The 15,140-nt window shown below is 39.5% G+C and overlaps 1 protein-coding gene across 1 annotated transcript in view; it reads left to right on the top strand.

Moving 5' to 3' along the window:
- ATP8B4 (ATPase phospholipid transporting 8B4 (putative)) overlaps positions 1 to 15,140 on the top strand; it is a 366,096-nt gene that overhangs the window by 109,842 nt on the left and 241,114 nt on the right. Inside the window, exon 3 of the mRNA XM_060005221.1 lies at positions 14,461 to 14,529. Within this exon, the coding sequence (XP_059861204.1) occupies positions 14,502 to 14,529 (28 nt within the window). The 5' untranslated portion in view covers positions 14,461 to 14,501. The remainder of the gene's footprint in view (positions 1 to 14,460; positions 14,530 to 15,140) is intronic.

Below are 15,140 nucleotides of genomic sequence, written 5' to 3'. Positions count from 1 at the left end.
CCACATCAGTTCCTGCTCCCGCTCTCCCACCTTCTCCCTTCACTGCTGTATTTGTCATTTTCGATAATGGCACCTCTCTCCTCTCATTGTCCTGAGCTGAAAATGTGGAAGTTATCCCAGATTCCTCCTTGTTTTGCACCCCAGCATACAGACCCCTTATAAAGTCTGTCAATTCCAACTGCAGGAATATTTCCAGAATCCAGCTCCACTTGCCTGTTGTCACCGCTCCCCCACTTCTTTCCGTGCCAGTCCTTGTCGTGAGAGTAAAACCTTCCTAAAAACCCTGACGGCATACACTTGTGTAGAGAGACATGAGGCAGCAACGACAGTGGACAAGGGGGCCTGGATTCTAAGTGTACCATTCTGCAGAGAGAGCCCTTCTGCCTCCCCATTAGCTGAGGATCAACCACAGGATCTTGATTGTGGCAATGCTCTGTGTCACCTCATCTATCAAATAGGGATAGTCCCTGCCCGTAAAATTTTGTTGAGGATTAAATGAGATGATACATGTCAGTGCTTAGCATGAGGCTAAGTACCAAGTGAATGGGAGTGATGATGATAATGATGATTTCTTTCAGAATCCATCTCTTATCTACCTTGCCAGCCCCATATCACACTACACTCCTCCATGCCCCTTGTAATCTGGTTGCCATGACTATCACTGCTTCCTATCACAACACTTGGTCTTTCCACCTGCTGTCCTTTTTGCCTGTACTTACGTTGTTTTACTGAGCAAACTCTTCTTTTCAAAAGGACTTGACTTCGAATTACCATCTGTGAGCTGATAGCTGACTCTGCAAAGCAGGCTTGGTGACTCCCTTCCCTCTGTCTCCATAGTTCTCAGTCCCTCCTTCTGTCATAGTCCTGCACTAATGAACTTTCTATGTATCTGGTCTCATCTACCCCAGACTCTTGGCTTTTGAAGGACAGAGATAGGGCCTAATGATCCTTTCCTCCCTCTACCCAGCCCAGGTTTGACATAGAATAGGCATCTGATGAGTGTTTGATGATTGAATATCAGTAAGGATGCTCTCAAATTTGATAGGTTTTCTACGTATGTAGAGTTAAAAATACATTTAAGAAAAATAAAAATAATAATAGCTTTCCTTTCTTCAGTATTAACTTTGTAGCAGGAGGCACTGTGCTAATTTTTTTTTTTTTTTTTTTTTTTTTTTTTTTTTTTACAGGCATGACCTCATTTAGTTTGCTAAATGATCCCATGAGTTACCCTGATTGTCTCTGTTTACAGATGAGAAAACCAGGGCTTAGAAGGGAGGGGAACTTGCTGGAGGTAGAGAGATAACAGGACCAAACCTGGCCCCCTGACTCCAGGCTGGGGGAGGAATGGGAAAGTGAGAAGGGGAAGGAAGATGACCAAGCCAGGGGAAGTGTGTTTGGGAGAGAAAAGGCAGGATGAGGAGAAGGACATTGAAAATGCACAAGAGAGGCAGTGAGGGCAGGCGAGGCAAGGAAGAGAAAGGAAAGAGAGAAGGAAACTAGGTGATCAAGTTGGAAAATAAGCAGGACATAAACAAGAGGAGAAAGGGAAGAAGTGTTCCCACCACTTTAGAATTTGTGGTAACAGCTGCGTGCCTAACAGAATATAAACAGACTTCAGTGTCGACATGACAACTTACAACAAAAGCAATCTGATGTACATTATATGGGAAATAGAATAATTTATTGTTGAGGCATGGTAATTAGATATAATTGGTAAGCAGTTTATAAATTTGGCTGTGCTAACCATCACTTTGACAAACACGTACACAGACTGGCTTAAATTTTTTTACTTCTATTTTTGCCCAATATCTATACTCTGTAAGCCCTACAGCTGTTGGCAGCCATCAATATGATTAAAACATTATCTATACCTGATTCACTTTGCTGTACAGCAGAATCGAACACAACATTGTAAAGCAACTATACTCCAATAAAAATTAGTTAAAAAATAAATAAAACATTATCTATACCTCCTACCCTCATATCACACTCAGAGCTGCACACATGTAGGACTGAGGCCTGGGCTTATTCCTTAGCTTATCCCTCACTGGTCTAACCTCCCAAGGCTGAGATTTCCCTTTTGCGTCAAGATGTCCCTTCCCTGGAGTCTTAGAGCTGTGTTCCATCTCCCACCCCCCATCCCTTAGAGACCTGGAACAGGGGGCTCCTGGGGAATATTACTGGGCTCGTAGGCAGCGTTGCCAGCAGATATGTCTGCAAGGTCACCATGTCCAGAGGTAGGAAGACTCACTGAGGCTTTGCTTTTCAGCCTCTGGGAGCCTAGGGCCAGAAAGAGGAAAGGGGCAGGGGCAGGACCAGAGAAGGTAGAGGGCAGCAGGAGGAGAGAAGGGGCTGATTCCCTAATCCTGCCATCCCACTTCCCATCCTCAGACCCCACTGTTACTCAGCAGATGGGTTCTCCATTGTTCATCTAAGCCTTCCAGGCAGCTCCCCTCCCCTCCGCTCTTGGTGGGTCAGTCCTCTTGGTGGGTTGGGTTGAGAGGCAAGTGCCTTAGTGAGAAATAGGAAGGAAAGTCAGGGAAACAGGGGAAGGAAACTGAGAGTGAAAGCAGAGAAAAGGGGAGGGAGTAGGAGGAGAGAGGACAGATGGGGAGGAAGGAAGGAGGGGGAGGAAGCACATTCTTATGGAGTGAGCTGTATTTACATCTATATTTATCCTGGAAACAGCCCTGAGAGGAAGGAATTATTACCTCTATTTTACAGATTCGGGGATTGAATCTTAGGAAGGGTAAGTAACTTGGTCAAAGTAACACTAGATAGAAAGAAACTGAGCTAGGATCGGGATCTGTTATCCTAAAAGTCTCTCCTGTACATTACAGTGTCTCCGAAGAGGAAGAGAAGGCAGAGTTGGGGAGAGAGGGAGGCAAGCAGAACAGCACGGAGACTGGAGAATAGACGGGTGGGGGACAGGAGGTCCTCACAGGGGCTGAGGACTGGGGTTGGGCTCCTTGAAGCTGTGTGGGACCTTTCCCCCTTGGCCCATCTTGTCCCTGAGTCCTGAGAACTGGTGAGGACCCACTGCTCAAAGGATGTAGAGGATGCCCCTGCGGGGACACCCCAGCTCCTCCCTTGACCCTGAGTTGAAGCCGGGCCGAGGGGCGCTCCCTGAGCAGCACTCTGGGCAAGGAAGGAGAGCTGCCAAGAATCTGCCTGCGCTACTCTCTGGCTTCAACTCCTCCTCCTGTGTCTTCCCCCACTGTCCTAGCCCCTACCTCTTCCCTTTCTTTCCCAATCTCCTCTGATTCCTTTGTCTTCCTGTCACTCTCCCTCACGTTTTCAATCTCTCTTCCCACTGGTTCTATCCCCTTAGTTTATTGCCATGGCCCTGGCGCCCCACTGTAAGCACATCTTCTCTTTAAAGCCTCATTACCCATTCACACTTAGCTCCTTTATTTTGCCGCAGAATGTCTTACAGGGGCTGTACTCACTGTCCTCAATTCACCCTAACGTTTACATAGACATTTTGACAGGGGAAGTTCAGAGGGCTGCCTTCAAGATAACTGTCTAACGAGCATTTTCATTATGTGTCACTGTCCCCAACAACCTGTCCAGGTATGTTCTGAGGCCCAGAGAGCTTACTTGCCCCGGATTCTGTAATGTTAGTAGAAAAAGCAGGAATCCAAGATCAGGTTGTTTGACTCCAAAGGACAAGCTTGCAGCCATCACATCCTGCTGCCCCTTGAGCAGGTCAGCAGGCTGTTCCCTTGGTTGCTGGTTGGTGAGTTTGTTATGGCTAGAGTGGGTCATATGTCCTGTAGACTTTGGACCATAAGTCAACAGCAAACCAAAAACAGAGCTACCTTTCTGGGGAAGACTAATATTAGCTCAGGAGACGGATGATCTAGAGTGAGATGAATGACAATTTATGAATTGAAAATGTATAATATATAACTGTCAGGAGGACCAGAATGTTCACTTCAGCATGCATGACTGGTGTATTCTTCCCCTGTAGGCAGACTTCTGGGGGAAAGCAAGTTATTATCAGTAGGTTGCTTGGTGATGGTGGAATTGGAGCAGGGGGAATTGAGTATAATAACTTGATTGTTGAATGGCCTCTGATCATTAAAGAGAATCTCCATTTTAATCCTTGGCTTAAAGTGCTGAGTCACCTGCAACCAGGTGTACCCATTTTCACTATAAGTAGGGACCTCTTTGAGGAATCATAATATGACCAGTATGCACTCTTCTGCTCACAGCTGCTTAAGTAGCTGCTTAAGTAGCATTTCCAACTTGGATGTCTTGTTATGTCCTCAGTCTCAAGGTATCTGAAACCAACTTCTTATCTTCCCTAAACAAATTGGAGTTTTCTCTTTACTTTGCCATTTTTTCCATTAGAAGAATTACTTTCTGTGACCAAGATTCAAAACCTGAACTTGAAATGTAAAAAAACCCAAATTCTTCATGCAAGCGTCACTCTCAATCTTTTCCCAAAAAAGTGATCAGTTAAATGAATTAATATACGTAAAACACTTAGCTATTATTTTGGTTACATTTACCTCTCTTCTTACTTTCCCCAGACCTGTCTTTCTTGTAAAAACCCACTAAGACTTTCACACAAGAAAACCACCATTTTAATCCCTTGCATAAGATGAAGGCAAGGGTAAGATAAAACCTATTCAGCAACTTACCTTTTTCTATTTATTCTGCTTTGGGGTGATTTCATAAAAGGAGGAATGTGGAATGTTTTTATGTAAACAGTGTTTGCTTCAGTACTTGTAAATGTTGAATTTCAAAATCCTAAGTTCCTACTTCTAGAGCTAGATTTCGTTTTAACAAAACCTTCTTTGTCACCTGATTTTTTTTCAGTGTATTTCCGTAGACGCTCACTGATCTGAAAGTTCAATAAAAGATGGCTTTTTCTTTACTCTGACCTCCTTTAGAGGTGGAGCGAGTGTCAGCTGGGGTATTTTGGTGAATTGATAAGTGTACAACAATAAAAGGACAGAGTTTTACTTCCTAAAATTTACACTAGAATCTGCTACATTAATATGAATCCTCCATTAAATATACCTGGGTTGCTGCTTTTAAAAGGAAAAGATTGGATTGTAGGAAACATGGACTTGAATCCTTAGTTTTTGTTGTAACCACATGTCTTAGAGAGTAAAAACACTTGAATAAGATCATTAATAAGAAACACTTTTCACAAACCTTAGAGAAATATTGTTTAATTCGTACAACAGTAATTATATTATCACTCTGGATTAAATATGAAATAGAGAATATTTTCTACAAAAATAAAAATGGCTAAAGTTAAAAAATGGATTTATTCATTATTTTAAAGATAAAAGCTTTCAAAGATACTTTGGAAGATGGTATTAGAGAAATTAAAAGCAAATAATTGGATGGTTTAAAGGTAATTTTAGGAAGGATATGGTTTTGCTTTATGTTTAATTGTCTAGGGGCTTTTAAAGTGAAAAGTGCTTATAGGAAGATCTAAAATAAGAGACAGAAGGGTTTACATGGATATTTTCTCTTTAGTTACCTTTATATTACACAAATATATATTTAAGTTCATCCTTTGTTCTGGCTGTCTGTTAGTGCTAATCCCTCAAAGCAATCTAGCAAACCAATAAGGAGAAAGAAAGAAAACGTTGGCCAGTGGCCGGTACTCCTAATAACTTCCTGAGAGATTGAGTTTCTTTCTTCTGCCTGCATTCTCATTGCTACCTGTCAGGGTGGAGAGTCCCTTTTGCCATCCTACTTAAAGAATCATTCTTTTCACCAGCTCGAGGGACTCTGAGCCCATGAAAACAAAAGATGTTTACTTAGTCTCCAGAGAGAGTTTTCAAGCCCTAACTAGTTGGCTTAGAACTTGCTGATGAGCCTTAACCCTCTGGCCAGATGGGGCCACCAGATCAAGGTGTCATTGTCACAGAATCCATTCATCCTTCTCCATGTTGCCATTTTGTATCGGTTGTGACTATTTGTTGGAACAAAGATAGTCCCTCATGGATAAAAAAACCCGCTTTTGTCCATGTTATTTCTCACAGAAAGGCTTTTCCTCAAAAAATCCTTTCTGTGCATCTTCTTTTAGAGCCAGAGTGCCTCCTCTTGCCCTTCTACCCCAAGATTTGCAAATTCCTCCTCCTTTCTTGTGCTGTTCAGTTTGCCTGCAACACTCTTCCTATTGCTAGCCAAATACTTCTCATTTTTTGAGGTTCTTCCTAGGCTGGAGGTGGGGGATGCACAGGATGATAGGGACCAGCCAGAGGTAGGGAGCAGCTAAGAAAGCCATGACGGTTCCCAGTTTGGGAAGATCTAAGATGTTCTTGAACTTGGGGTTGGGGTCTGGGAAGGGATAGTTGCTAAAAGGGAAATGCCTTTTAGCATCTGGAAGCTCTTGCTTCATTCCTCATAGACACTGAGAACATTAATCATTCTTTCATTTAGCAAATTTTTATTGAGCACTGCCACATGCCAGGCGTGCATTTGACACTGAAGATACAACTATGGACAACACAGATCGGGTCTCTGCCCCACTGGAGTTTGTAGACTAATGGGAAAACAGCCAATATAATAGGCAAATACATTCTAGAATGATAAGGGCTCTGAAATTGGAAGTTCTGGATTCTATGGGAGCACATAGGAGGTGCTCTTACCTCTGATTTGGGGGACCAGGGGAGAACTCCTAGAGGAAGTGATGTATGAGTTGATATTGAAAAGATGAGTACAAGTCAGGTGAAGGGGCTGGCGATGGGGTTAGATTATGACAGGCAGAGGGAAGAGCATGTGTCAAGGCCCTCAAATAGAAAGAAGCTGAGTTATTTCTGTAGTATAGACATGGGGGGGGGTGCAAGGAAGAATGGGGGCTGTAAGGAGAGTGATGAGAAATCAGGGTAGAAAGACTAGCAGGGACCAGGTTGCAGAGGGGCCAAGGAGTCATGCTGCAATTTGATCTTTTTTCTAAGGCCGGTGGGATGTTATTGAAGGGTTTTAAGCAGGGGTGTGATATGATGCCGTTTAATTTTTATAAAGATCACTGTGGCTTCAGTGTGGACCCTGGTCTATGGGTGGCCAAGGCTGGAGCGGGGAAACCTGTTAGAAGGAATGCAGGGTCAGCAGGCATGTCCTAGAGGCATCTGCTGCCTAAGACTGGGGTAGGGGGAGCAGTGAGGAGGGGGCGGGGGGGATTGTTTTAGGCAGCCTTGGTGGCAGTTGGTAGAAGGCATGGGAAGAAGAACAGAAGAGTTATTGATGGGTTATATTTGAGGACCTATCCCTGCTTCTAGCAGCACCTGGCAGTAGTACTCCCATCTTGTTGGATTCATCAGTTTTAGTGACTGGTTCCTGGAAAAGCAGTGGGTTTTACAAAGTGTTGATGGCCCTACTTGTCAGGGGCACCCCAGGGGTGGCTATTCCCTCAGTGGGCTGCTGCTTTTCCTGGAGGTGGTGGAAGGGAACTCATGAATCTGGGAGCACAACAGGGAGAAATATTGATGGTTTCAGGCCTTTTAGACACTAGAAATTTGTAATGCAACAGTAGGTGTTGATGAAATTCCTCTGCATCCTCCTTTCTTGTAACTGCTAAGCCATAAGTGCTGTTCTTCCTCTTTTCTGGTCTCCATATGACTGACCAGCTTCTTCTTTCATGGCTGTTTAATGCATCCTGCCACACCACGTCTTTGAGCAGGAACAAACAAGTCATTTCTCTTTCTAACCTAAAGAGTATGAATTCAGAACCTCTGCCTACCCTGTCATGTGTTTGCGAAGGTGCTTCAGTTCATTTCCATGGTCCTTTGGGTTCTAAATGTTGAAGTTATTTGTTTGCCCTTTATTTATTCACTCTAAATCCTTAATAGAGTTTACCACGTGAAGGAAATTAGACATGTAGGGAAAAAAATAAAAGATAATAATGACATTATTTCTGCCCCCTATTTATTTATTTCTAAATAACTTTTTTTCTTCCAGTTTTATTGAGAAATAATTAACATACAGCACTGTATAAGTTTAAGGTGTATAGCATAATGATTTGACCCACATCATGGAATGATTACTACAGTAAATTTAGTGAACGTCCATCATCTCATATTAGATAAAAAAATTTTGAAAAGTTGTTTTTCTTGTGATGAGAACTCAGGATTTATTCTCTTCATGACTTTTATATATAACACACATCAGTGTTAATTATATGAATCATGTTGTACGTTACATCCCTAGTACTTACTATCTTCTAACTGGAAATTTGTACATTTTAATCACTTTTATCCAATTCCCCCTCCTCCCACCCCCTGCCTCTGGTAATCACAAATCTGATCTCTTTTTCTGAGAGTTCGTTGTTTTTTTTGTTTTTGTTTGTTGTTTTTTTGCGGTTCGCAGGCCTCTCACTGTTGCAGCCTCTCCTGCTGCGGGGCACAGGCTCCGGACGCGCAGGCTCAGCGTCCATGGCTCACGGGCCCAGCCGCCCTGCGGCATGCGGGATCCTCCCGGACCGGGGCATGAACCCGTGTCCCCTGCATCGGCAGGCGGACTCCCAACCACTGTGCCACCAGGGAAGACCCCGTTGTTTGTTTTTTGAAGTATAATTGACCTACAACACTGTGTTGGTTCCTGGTGCACAGCACAGTGATTGCATATTTCTGTACATTACAAAATGATCACCATGATAAGTCTGGTTACCATCTATCACCATGCAGAGATATTATATTACTATTGACTATATTCCCCACACAGTACATTTCATCCTCATGACTCATTTTGTCACTGGAAGTTTATACCTCTTAATCTCCCTATTTCACTCATCCTCCCTCCCCTTGCCCCTCTCCCCCACAACTATCTGTTTGTTCTCTGTACCTATGAGTCTGTTTCTGTTTCATTATATTTGTTCATTTGTGTTGCCCAGTAAGTGAAATCATACAGTATTTGTCTTATTTCACTTAGCGTAATACCCTCTAGGTCCTTCTATATTGTCAAAACTGGCAAGATTTCATTCTTTTTTATGGCTGAATAGTATTCCATTGCATATATACATTACATCTTCGTTATCCATTCATCTATCAATGGGTACTTAGGTTGCTTCCATATCGTGGGTATTGTAAATAATGCTGTGATGAACATAAGGGTGCTTTATGTCTTTTTTAAAAAATAAATTTATTTTTATTTATTTATTTTTGGCTACATTGGGTCTTCGTTGCTGCGCACAGGCTTTCTCTAGTTGCGCTGAGCGGGGGTTACTCTTCGTTGCAGTGTGCAGGCTCCTCACTGCGGTGGCTTCTCTTGTTGCAGAGCATGGGCTTCAGTAGCTACAGCACATGGGCTCAGCAGCTGTGGCTTGCAGGGTCTAGAGCGCAGGCTCAGTAGTTAATAGCACATGGGCTTAGTTGTTCCGTGGCATGTGGTATCTTCCCAGAACGGGGCTCGAACGCATGTGCCCTGCATTGGCAGGCGGATTCTTAACCACTGATCCACAAGGGAAGTCCCTCACTGTAGTTTTGATTTGCATTACCCTGCTGATTCATGATGTTGAGCATCTTTTCATGTGTCTGTTTGCCATCTGTATGTCTTCTTTGGAAAAATGTCTCTTCGGGTCTTCTGACCACTTTTTAATGGGTTTTTTTTTTTTTTTTGATGTTGAGTTGTATGAGTTCTTTGTATATTTTGGATATTAACCCCTTATCAGATATATCATTTACAAATATCTTCTCCAGTGCAGTAGGTAGCCTTTTTGTTTTGTTGATAGTTTCTTCCACTGTGCAAAAGCTTTTTAGTTTGATGTAATTCCATTTTTTGCTTATGTTTCCCTTCCCTATTATCTTACTAAGTAAAGTAAGCCAGACAGTGAAATACAAATATCATATGACATCAATTCTTTGTGGCATCTAAAAGAAAAAAAAGACACAAATGATCTTATTTCCAAACAGAAAGAGACTCACAGACACAGAAAACAAACTTATGGCTGCCAAATAGGAGAGAGGGTGGGAGAAGGATTATATTAGGAGGCTGGCATTAACATATACACACTACTATGTGTAAAATAGATAGCCAACAAGGACCTACTGTATAGTACAGGGAACTATACTCAATAGTATGTAACAATCTATAAGGGAAAAGAATCTGAAAAAGAATATATATATATATTGATATTGATGCAATTTATGTCAGAGTGTTCTGCCTATGTTTTCCTCTAAGAGTTTTATAGGATCTGGCCCTTACATTTACATCTTTAATCAATTTTGAGTTTAGTTTTGTGTATGATGTTAGAGAATGCTCTAATTTCATTCTTTTACATGTAGCTGTTCAGTTTTCCCAGCACCACTTATTGAAGACTGTCTTTTCTCCATTGTATTCTTACCTCCTTTGTCATAGATTAATTGACCATAGGTGAGTCGGTTTATTTCTCGGCTTTTTATCCTGTTTCAGTGATCTATATCTCTGTTTTTGAGCCAGTACCATATTGTCCTGATTACTGTAGCTTTGTACTATAGTCTTAAGCCAGGGAGCCTGATTCCTCCAACTGCTTTTCTTTCTCAAGATTGGTTTCACTATTTGAGGTCTTTCATGTTTCCATACAAATTTAAAAAATTTTGCTTCTAGTTCTGTGAAAAATGCCTTTGATAATTTGATAAGGATTGAATTGAGTTTGTAAACTGCCTTGGGTAGTATGGTCATTTTGACAGTATTGATTCTTCCAATTCAAGAACATGGTATATCTTTCTAGCTGTTTATGTCTCCTTTGATTTCTTTCATCAGCATCTTACAGTTTTTGGAGTACAGGTCTTTTGCCTTGTTAGGTAGGTTTATTCCTAAGTATTTTATACTTTTTAATGCGATGGTAAATGGGATTTTCTTAATTTTTCTTTCTGATCTTTCATTATTAGTGTATAGGATTGCACCAGATTTCTGTGTATTAATTTCTTTTCCTGCAAATTTACTGAATTCATTGATGAGCTCTAGTAGTTTTCTGGTAGCATCTTTAGGATTTTCAATGTATAGTTTCATGTCATCTGCAAACAGTGACAGTTTTACTACTTTTCCAATTTGTATTCCCTTTATTTATTTTTCTTCTCTGATTGCTGTGGCTAGGACTTTCAAAACTATGTTGAATAAAAGTGATGAGAGTGGACATCCTTGTCTTTTTCTTGATCTTGGAGGAAATGCTTTCATTTTTTCACCATTGAGTATGATGTTAGCTGTAGGTTTGTGGTATATGGTCTTTATTATATTGAGGTAGGTTCCCTCTGTGCCCACATTCTGGAGGGTGTTTATCAGAAATAGGTGTTGAATTTTGTCAAAAGCTTTTTCTGCATCTATTGAGATGATCATATGGTTTTTATTCTTCAATTTGTTAATGTGGTACATCACACTGATTGATTTGCAGATATTAAAAAGTCCTTGCATCCTTGGGATAAATCCCTCTTGATCATGGTGTATGATCCTTTTAATGTATTACTGGGTTTGGTTTGCTGGTATTTGTTAAGGATTTTTATGTCTATGTTCATCAGTGATATTGACCTGTAATTTTCTCTTTTTGATGGTAGCTTTGTCTGGATTTGGTATCAGGATGATGGTGGCCACATAGAATGAATTTGGGAGTGTTCCTTCCTCTGCAGTTTTTTGAAATAGTTTCAGAACGTTAAGTGTTAGCTCTTCTCTAAATGTTTGATAGAATTCACCTGTGAAGCCATCTATTCCATGACTTTTGTTTGTTGGGAGTTTTTCATCACAGATTCAATTTCAATACATACAATTGGTCTAGTCATATTTTCTATTTCTTACTGGTTCAGTCTTGGGAGATTGTACCATTCTAAGAATTTGCCCATTTCTTCTAGGTTGTACTTTTCATTGGTGTATAGTTGCTTGTAGTAGTCTCTTATGATCCTTTGAATTTCTGTGGTGTCAGTTGTAATTTCTCCTTTTCATTTCTGATTTTATTGATTTGGGCCCTCTCCCTTTTTTTCTCAATGACTCTGGCTAAAGTGTTATCAATTTTGTTTATCTTTTCAACTCTTAGTTTATTGGTCTTTGCTATTTTTTTCTTTGTCTCTATTTCATTTATTTCTGCTCTGATCTTTGTGATTTCTTTCCTTCTGCTAACTTTGGGTTTTATGTGTTCTTCTTTCTCTAGTCGCTTTAGGTGTAAGGTAAAGTTGTTTGTTTGAGATTTTTCTTGTTTCCTGAAGTAAGCTTGTATCACTATAAACTTCCATCTAAGAACTGCTTTTGCCACATCCCATAGGTTTTGGGTTGTTGTGTTTTCATTTTCATTTGTCTCTAGGTATTCTTTTTATTTCCTCTTTGATTTCTTCAGTGATCCATCAGTTGTTTCATAGCATATTGTTTAGCCTCTACGTGTTTGTGTTTTTGCATTTTTTTCTTGTAATTGATTTCTAATCTCATAGTGTAGTGGTCGGAAAAGATGCTTGATATGATTTCAGTTTTCTTAAAGGCTTCCTTTGTGGCCCAGCATGTGATCTGTTCTGGATAATGTTCCATGTACACTTGAAAAGAAGGTGTATTCTTCTGCTTTTGGATGGAGCACTCTATAAATATCAATTAAGTCCATGTGTTCTAATGTGTCATTTAAGGCCTGAGTTTCCTTATTGATTTCCTGTCTCGATGATCTGTCCATTGATATAAGTGGAGTGCTAAAGTTCCCCTCTATTATTGTATTGTGGTCGATTTCTCCTTTATGTCTGTTAACATTTGCCTTATGTATTGAGGTGTTCCTCTGTTGAGTGCATATATATTTATAATTGTTATATCTTCTTCAGTTGAGCCCTTGATCATTATGTAGTGTCATTTGTCTATTGTAACAGTCTTTATTTTAAACTCTATTTTGTCTGATATGAGTATTGCTGCTCCAGCTTTCTTTTGATTTCCATTTGCATGGAATGCCTTTTTCCATCCCCTCACTTTCAGTCTGTTTGTGTCTCTAGATCTGAAGTGGGTCTTTTATAGACAACATATATATGGGTCTTATTTTTGTATTCATTCAGCCAGTCTATTTCTTTTGGTTTGAGCATTTAATCCATTTACAGTTAAGTTAATTATTGATATGTATGTTCTTATTGCCATTTAAAAAAATATTTTGGATTTGTTTTTGTAGGTCTTTTATTCCTTTTCTCTTTTGTTCCGCTCTCTTGTGATTTGATGATTATATTGTTGTGTTTGGATTCTTTTTCTTTTTTATGTGTATATCTATTTTAGATTTTTCATTTGTGGTTACCATGTGGTTCTGATATAGCAGTCTATATGTATACATGATTGTTTTAAGTTGCTGGTCTCTTAATTTCAAATGCATCTCAAATATCCTGCATTTTTGCTCTCCTTCTCTCACAATTACTGTTTTGATACCATATTTGTGTATAGATGATTTCCTACCCTTACTGTATGTTCACCTGTACTGGTGAGCTTTACCATTTTGTAATTTTCCTGTTTCTAGCTGTTGCCTCTTCTATTGAAAGAGTTCCTTTAGCATTTGGTGGTGCTGAATTCTTCTAGCTTTTGTTTGTCTGTAAAGCTTTTGATTTCTCCATCAATTCTGAATGAGAGACATGCTAGGTAGAGTATTCTTGGTTGTCAGTTTTTCCCTTTCATCACTTTAAATGTATCATTCCACTCCCTTCTGGCCTGTAGAGTTTCTGCTGAAAAATCAGCTCATAGTCTCATGGGGATTCCCTTGTACGTTATTTGTTGCTTTTCCTTTGTTGCTTTGGATATTTTCTCTTTGTCTTTAGTTTTTGTCAGTTTGATTACTATGTGTCTTGGCGTGTTCCTTGTTCAATTAATTCTATATGGGACTCTGCACTTCTTGCACTTGGGTGACTGTTTTGGGAAGGAATTACTTTTGGTACTTGAATAAAAGGCAGGTAATGGAGTGTCACCTCTGAGATATTCTGATTCACAGGGTTTTGGATATGTTAGAAAATTTGGCTCCATTTTAATGCCAAATTGAATATTACACTTGTGCTTACCTTACATTGTTCCATATAGCCGCCATAATACAAATAGATAATTTTTGTATAGAATTATTTGTTTCCTTAAAAATTTTTTAAATTGAAATATAATTGATTTAAAATGGTGTGTTACTTTCAGGTGTACAGCAAAGTGATTCAGATATATATATATATTCTTTTTTAGATTCTTTTCCATTAGAGGTTATTACAAGATATTGAATATAGTTCCTGTACTATACAGCAGGTCCTTGTTGGTTATATATTTTATATATAGTAGTGTGTATATTTTAATCCCAAACTCCTAATTTATCCATTTCCCCTTTCTCCTTTGGTAACCATAAGTTTGTTTTCTATGTCTGTGAGTTATAGAATTATTATTATCTTGTTAGATTTAAGTCTCATAAATGGAGTCTATTATTCCTTACTGTGTTAATGACTTCCTAGTCATCTAGATTTGACTAGGAAGAAAGCTGAATGATGGCAATTTATGGTTAATGAGCATTTCTCAAATACTAATGTTGTGTACATTTCTTGTTTTCTTATGTAGGCCAGCTGTTGAGGCCTGGTGAAAAAAAATCAGGTGCAATAATGTTCTGCAGTAAAAAGAAATCACTTGGTAAGTATTGAGTTCTTTAGGTGACACAAAGCAAATATGATTTTTTAATATTTATTTTAATTTCACAGAGGTGTAATTTATAAACAAAAACCACACAGATCTTAAGTGTTCCATTTGATGAACTTTAAAGGCTGTATGTAAACGTGTAATTACCACCAAAAAGCAAGAGTTAGAACGTTTCTATTACCTGAGAAATTTCCCTTGTGCCCCTTTTTATTCATCCTCCCTGTGTTCTACACAACCACCTTCTGATTTCTAACAGATTGGTTTTGCCTGTTTTTGAAATCGATATAAATGAAATCATACAGCATGTATTCTTGTGTCTTGCTTCTTTCACTCAGCATAAGGTTTTTTTTGACATATATCCATATGGTTGTATATATCAGTAGTTTGTTCCTCTTCATTTTTTCCTTTAAAACAGTATTCCATTGTATGAATACACCAACACTTAAGACTAAGTTCATATGTTTAGAAATAATTTGGATTCATGATGGCAAGTAACACACTTTGCTTTTGGTTGAGTAATTGGTCTAGCTGAACAGTGTTAATAGTATTCCAAATTTTAAAAATACAGCATCCTGACCAGAGAGTATTAATCTCGTCTTATGTCT

The sequence above is a fragment of the Delphinus delphis genome, chromosome 2 (assembly GCF_949987515.2).
Source record: "Delphinus delphis chromosome 2, mDelDel1.2, whole genome shotgun sequence".
Taxonomy (NCBI): Eukaryota; Metazoa; Chordata; class Mammalia; order Artiodactyla; family Delphinidae; genus Delphinus; species Delphinus delphis.
This window is presented reverse-complemented; position numbering and strand designations above follow the sequence as displayed.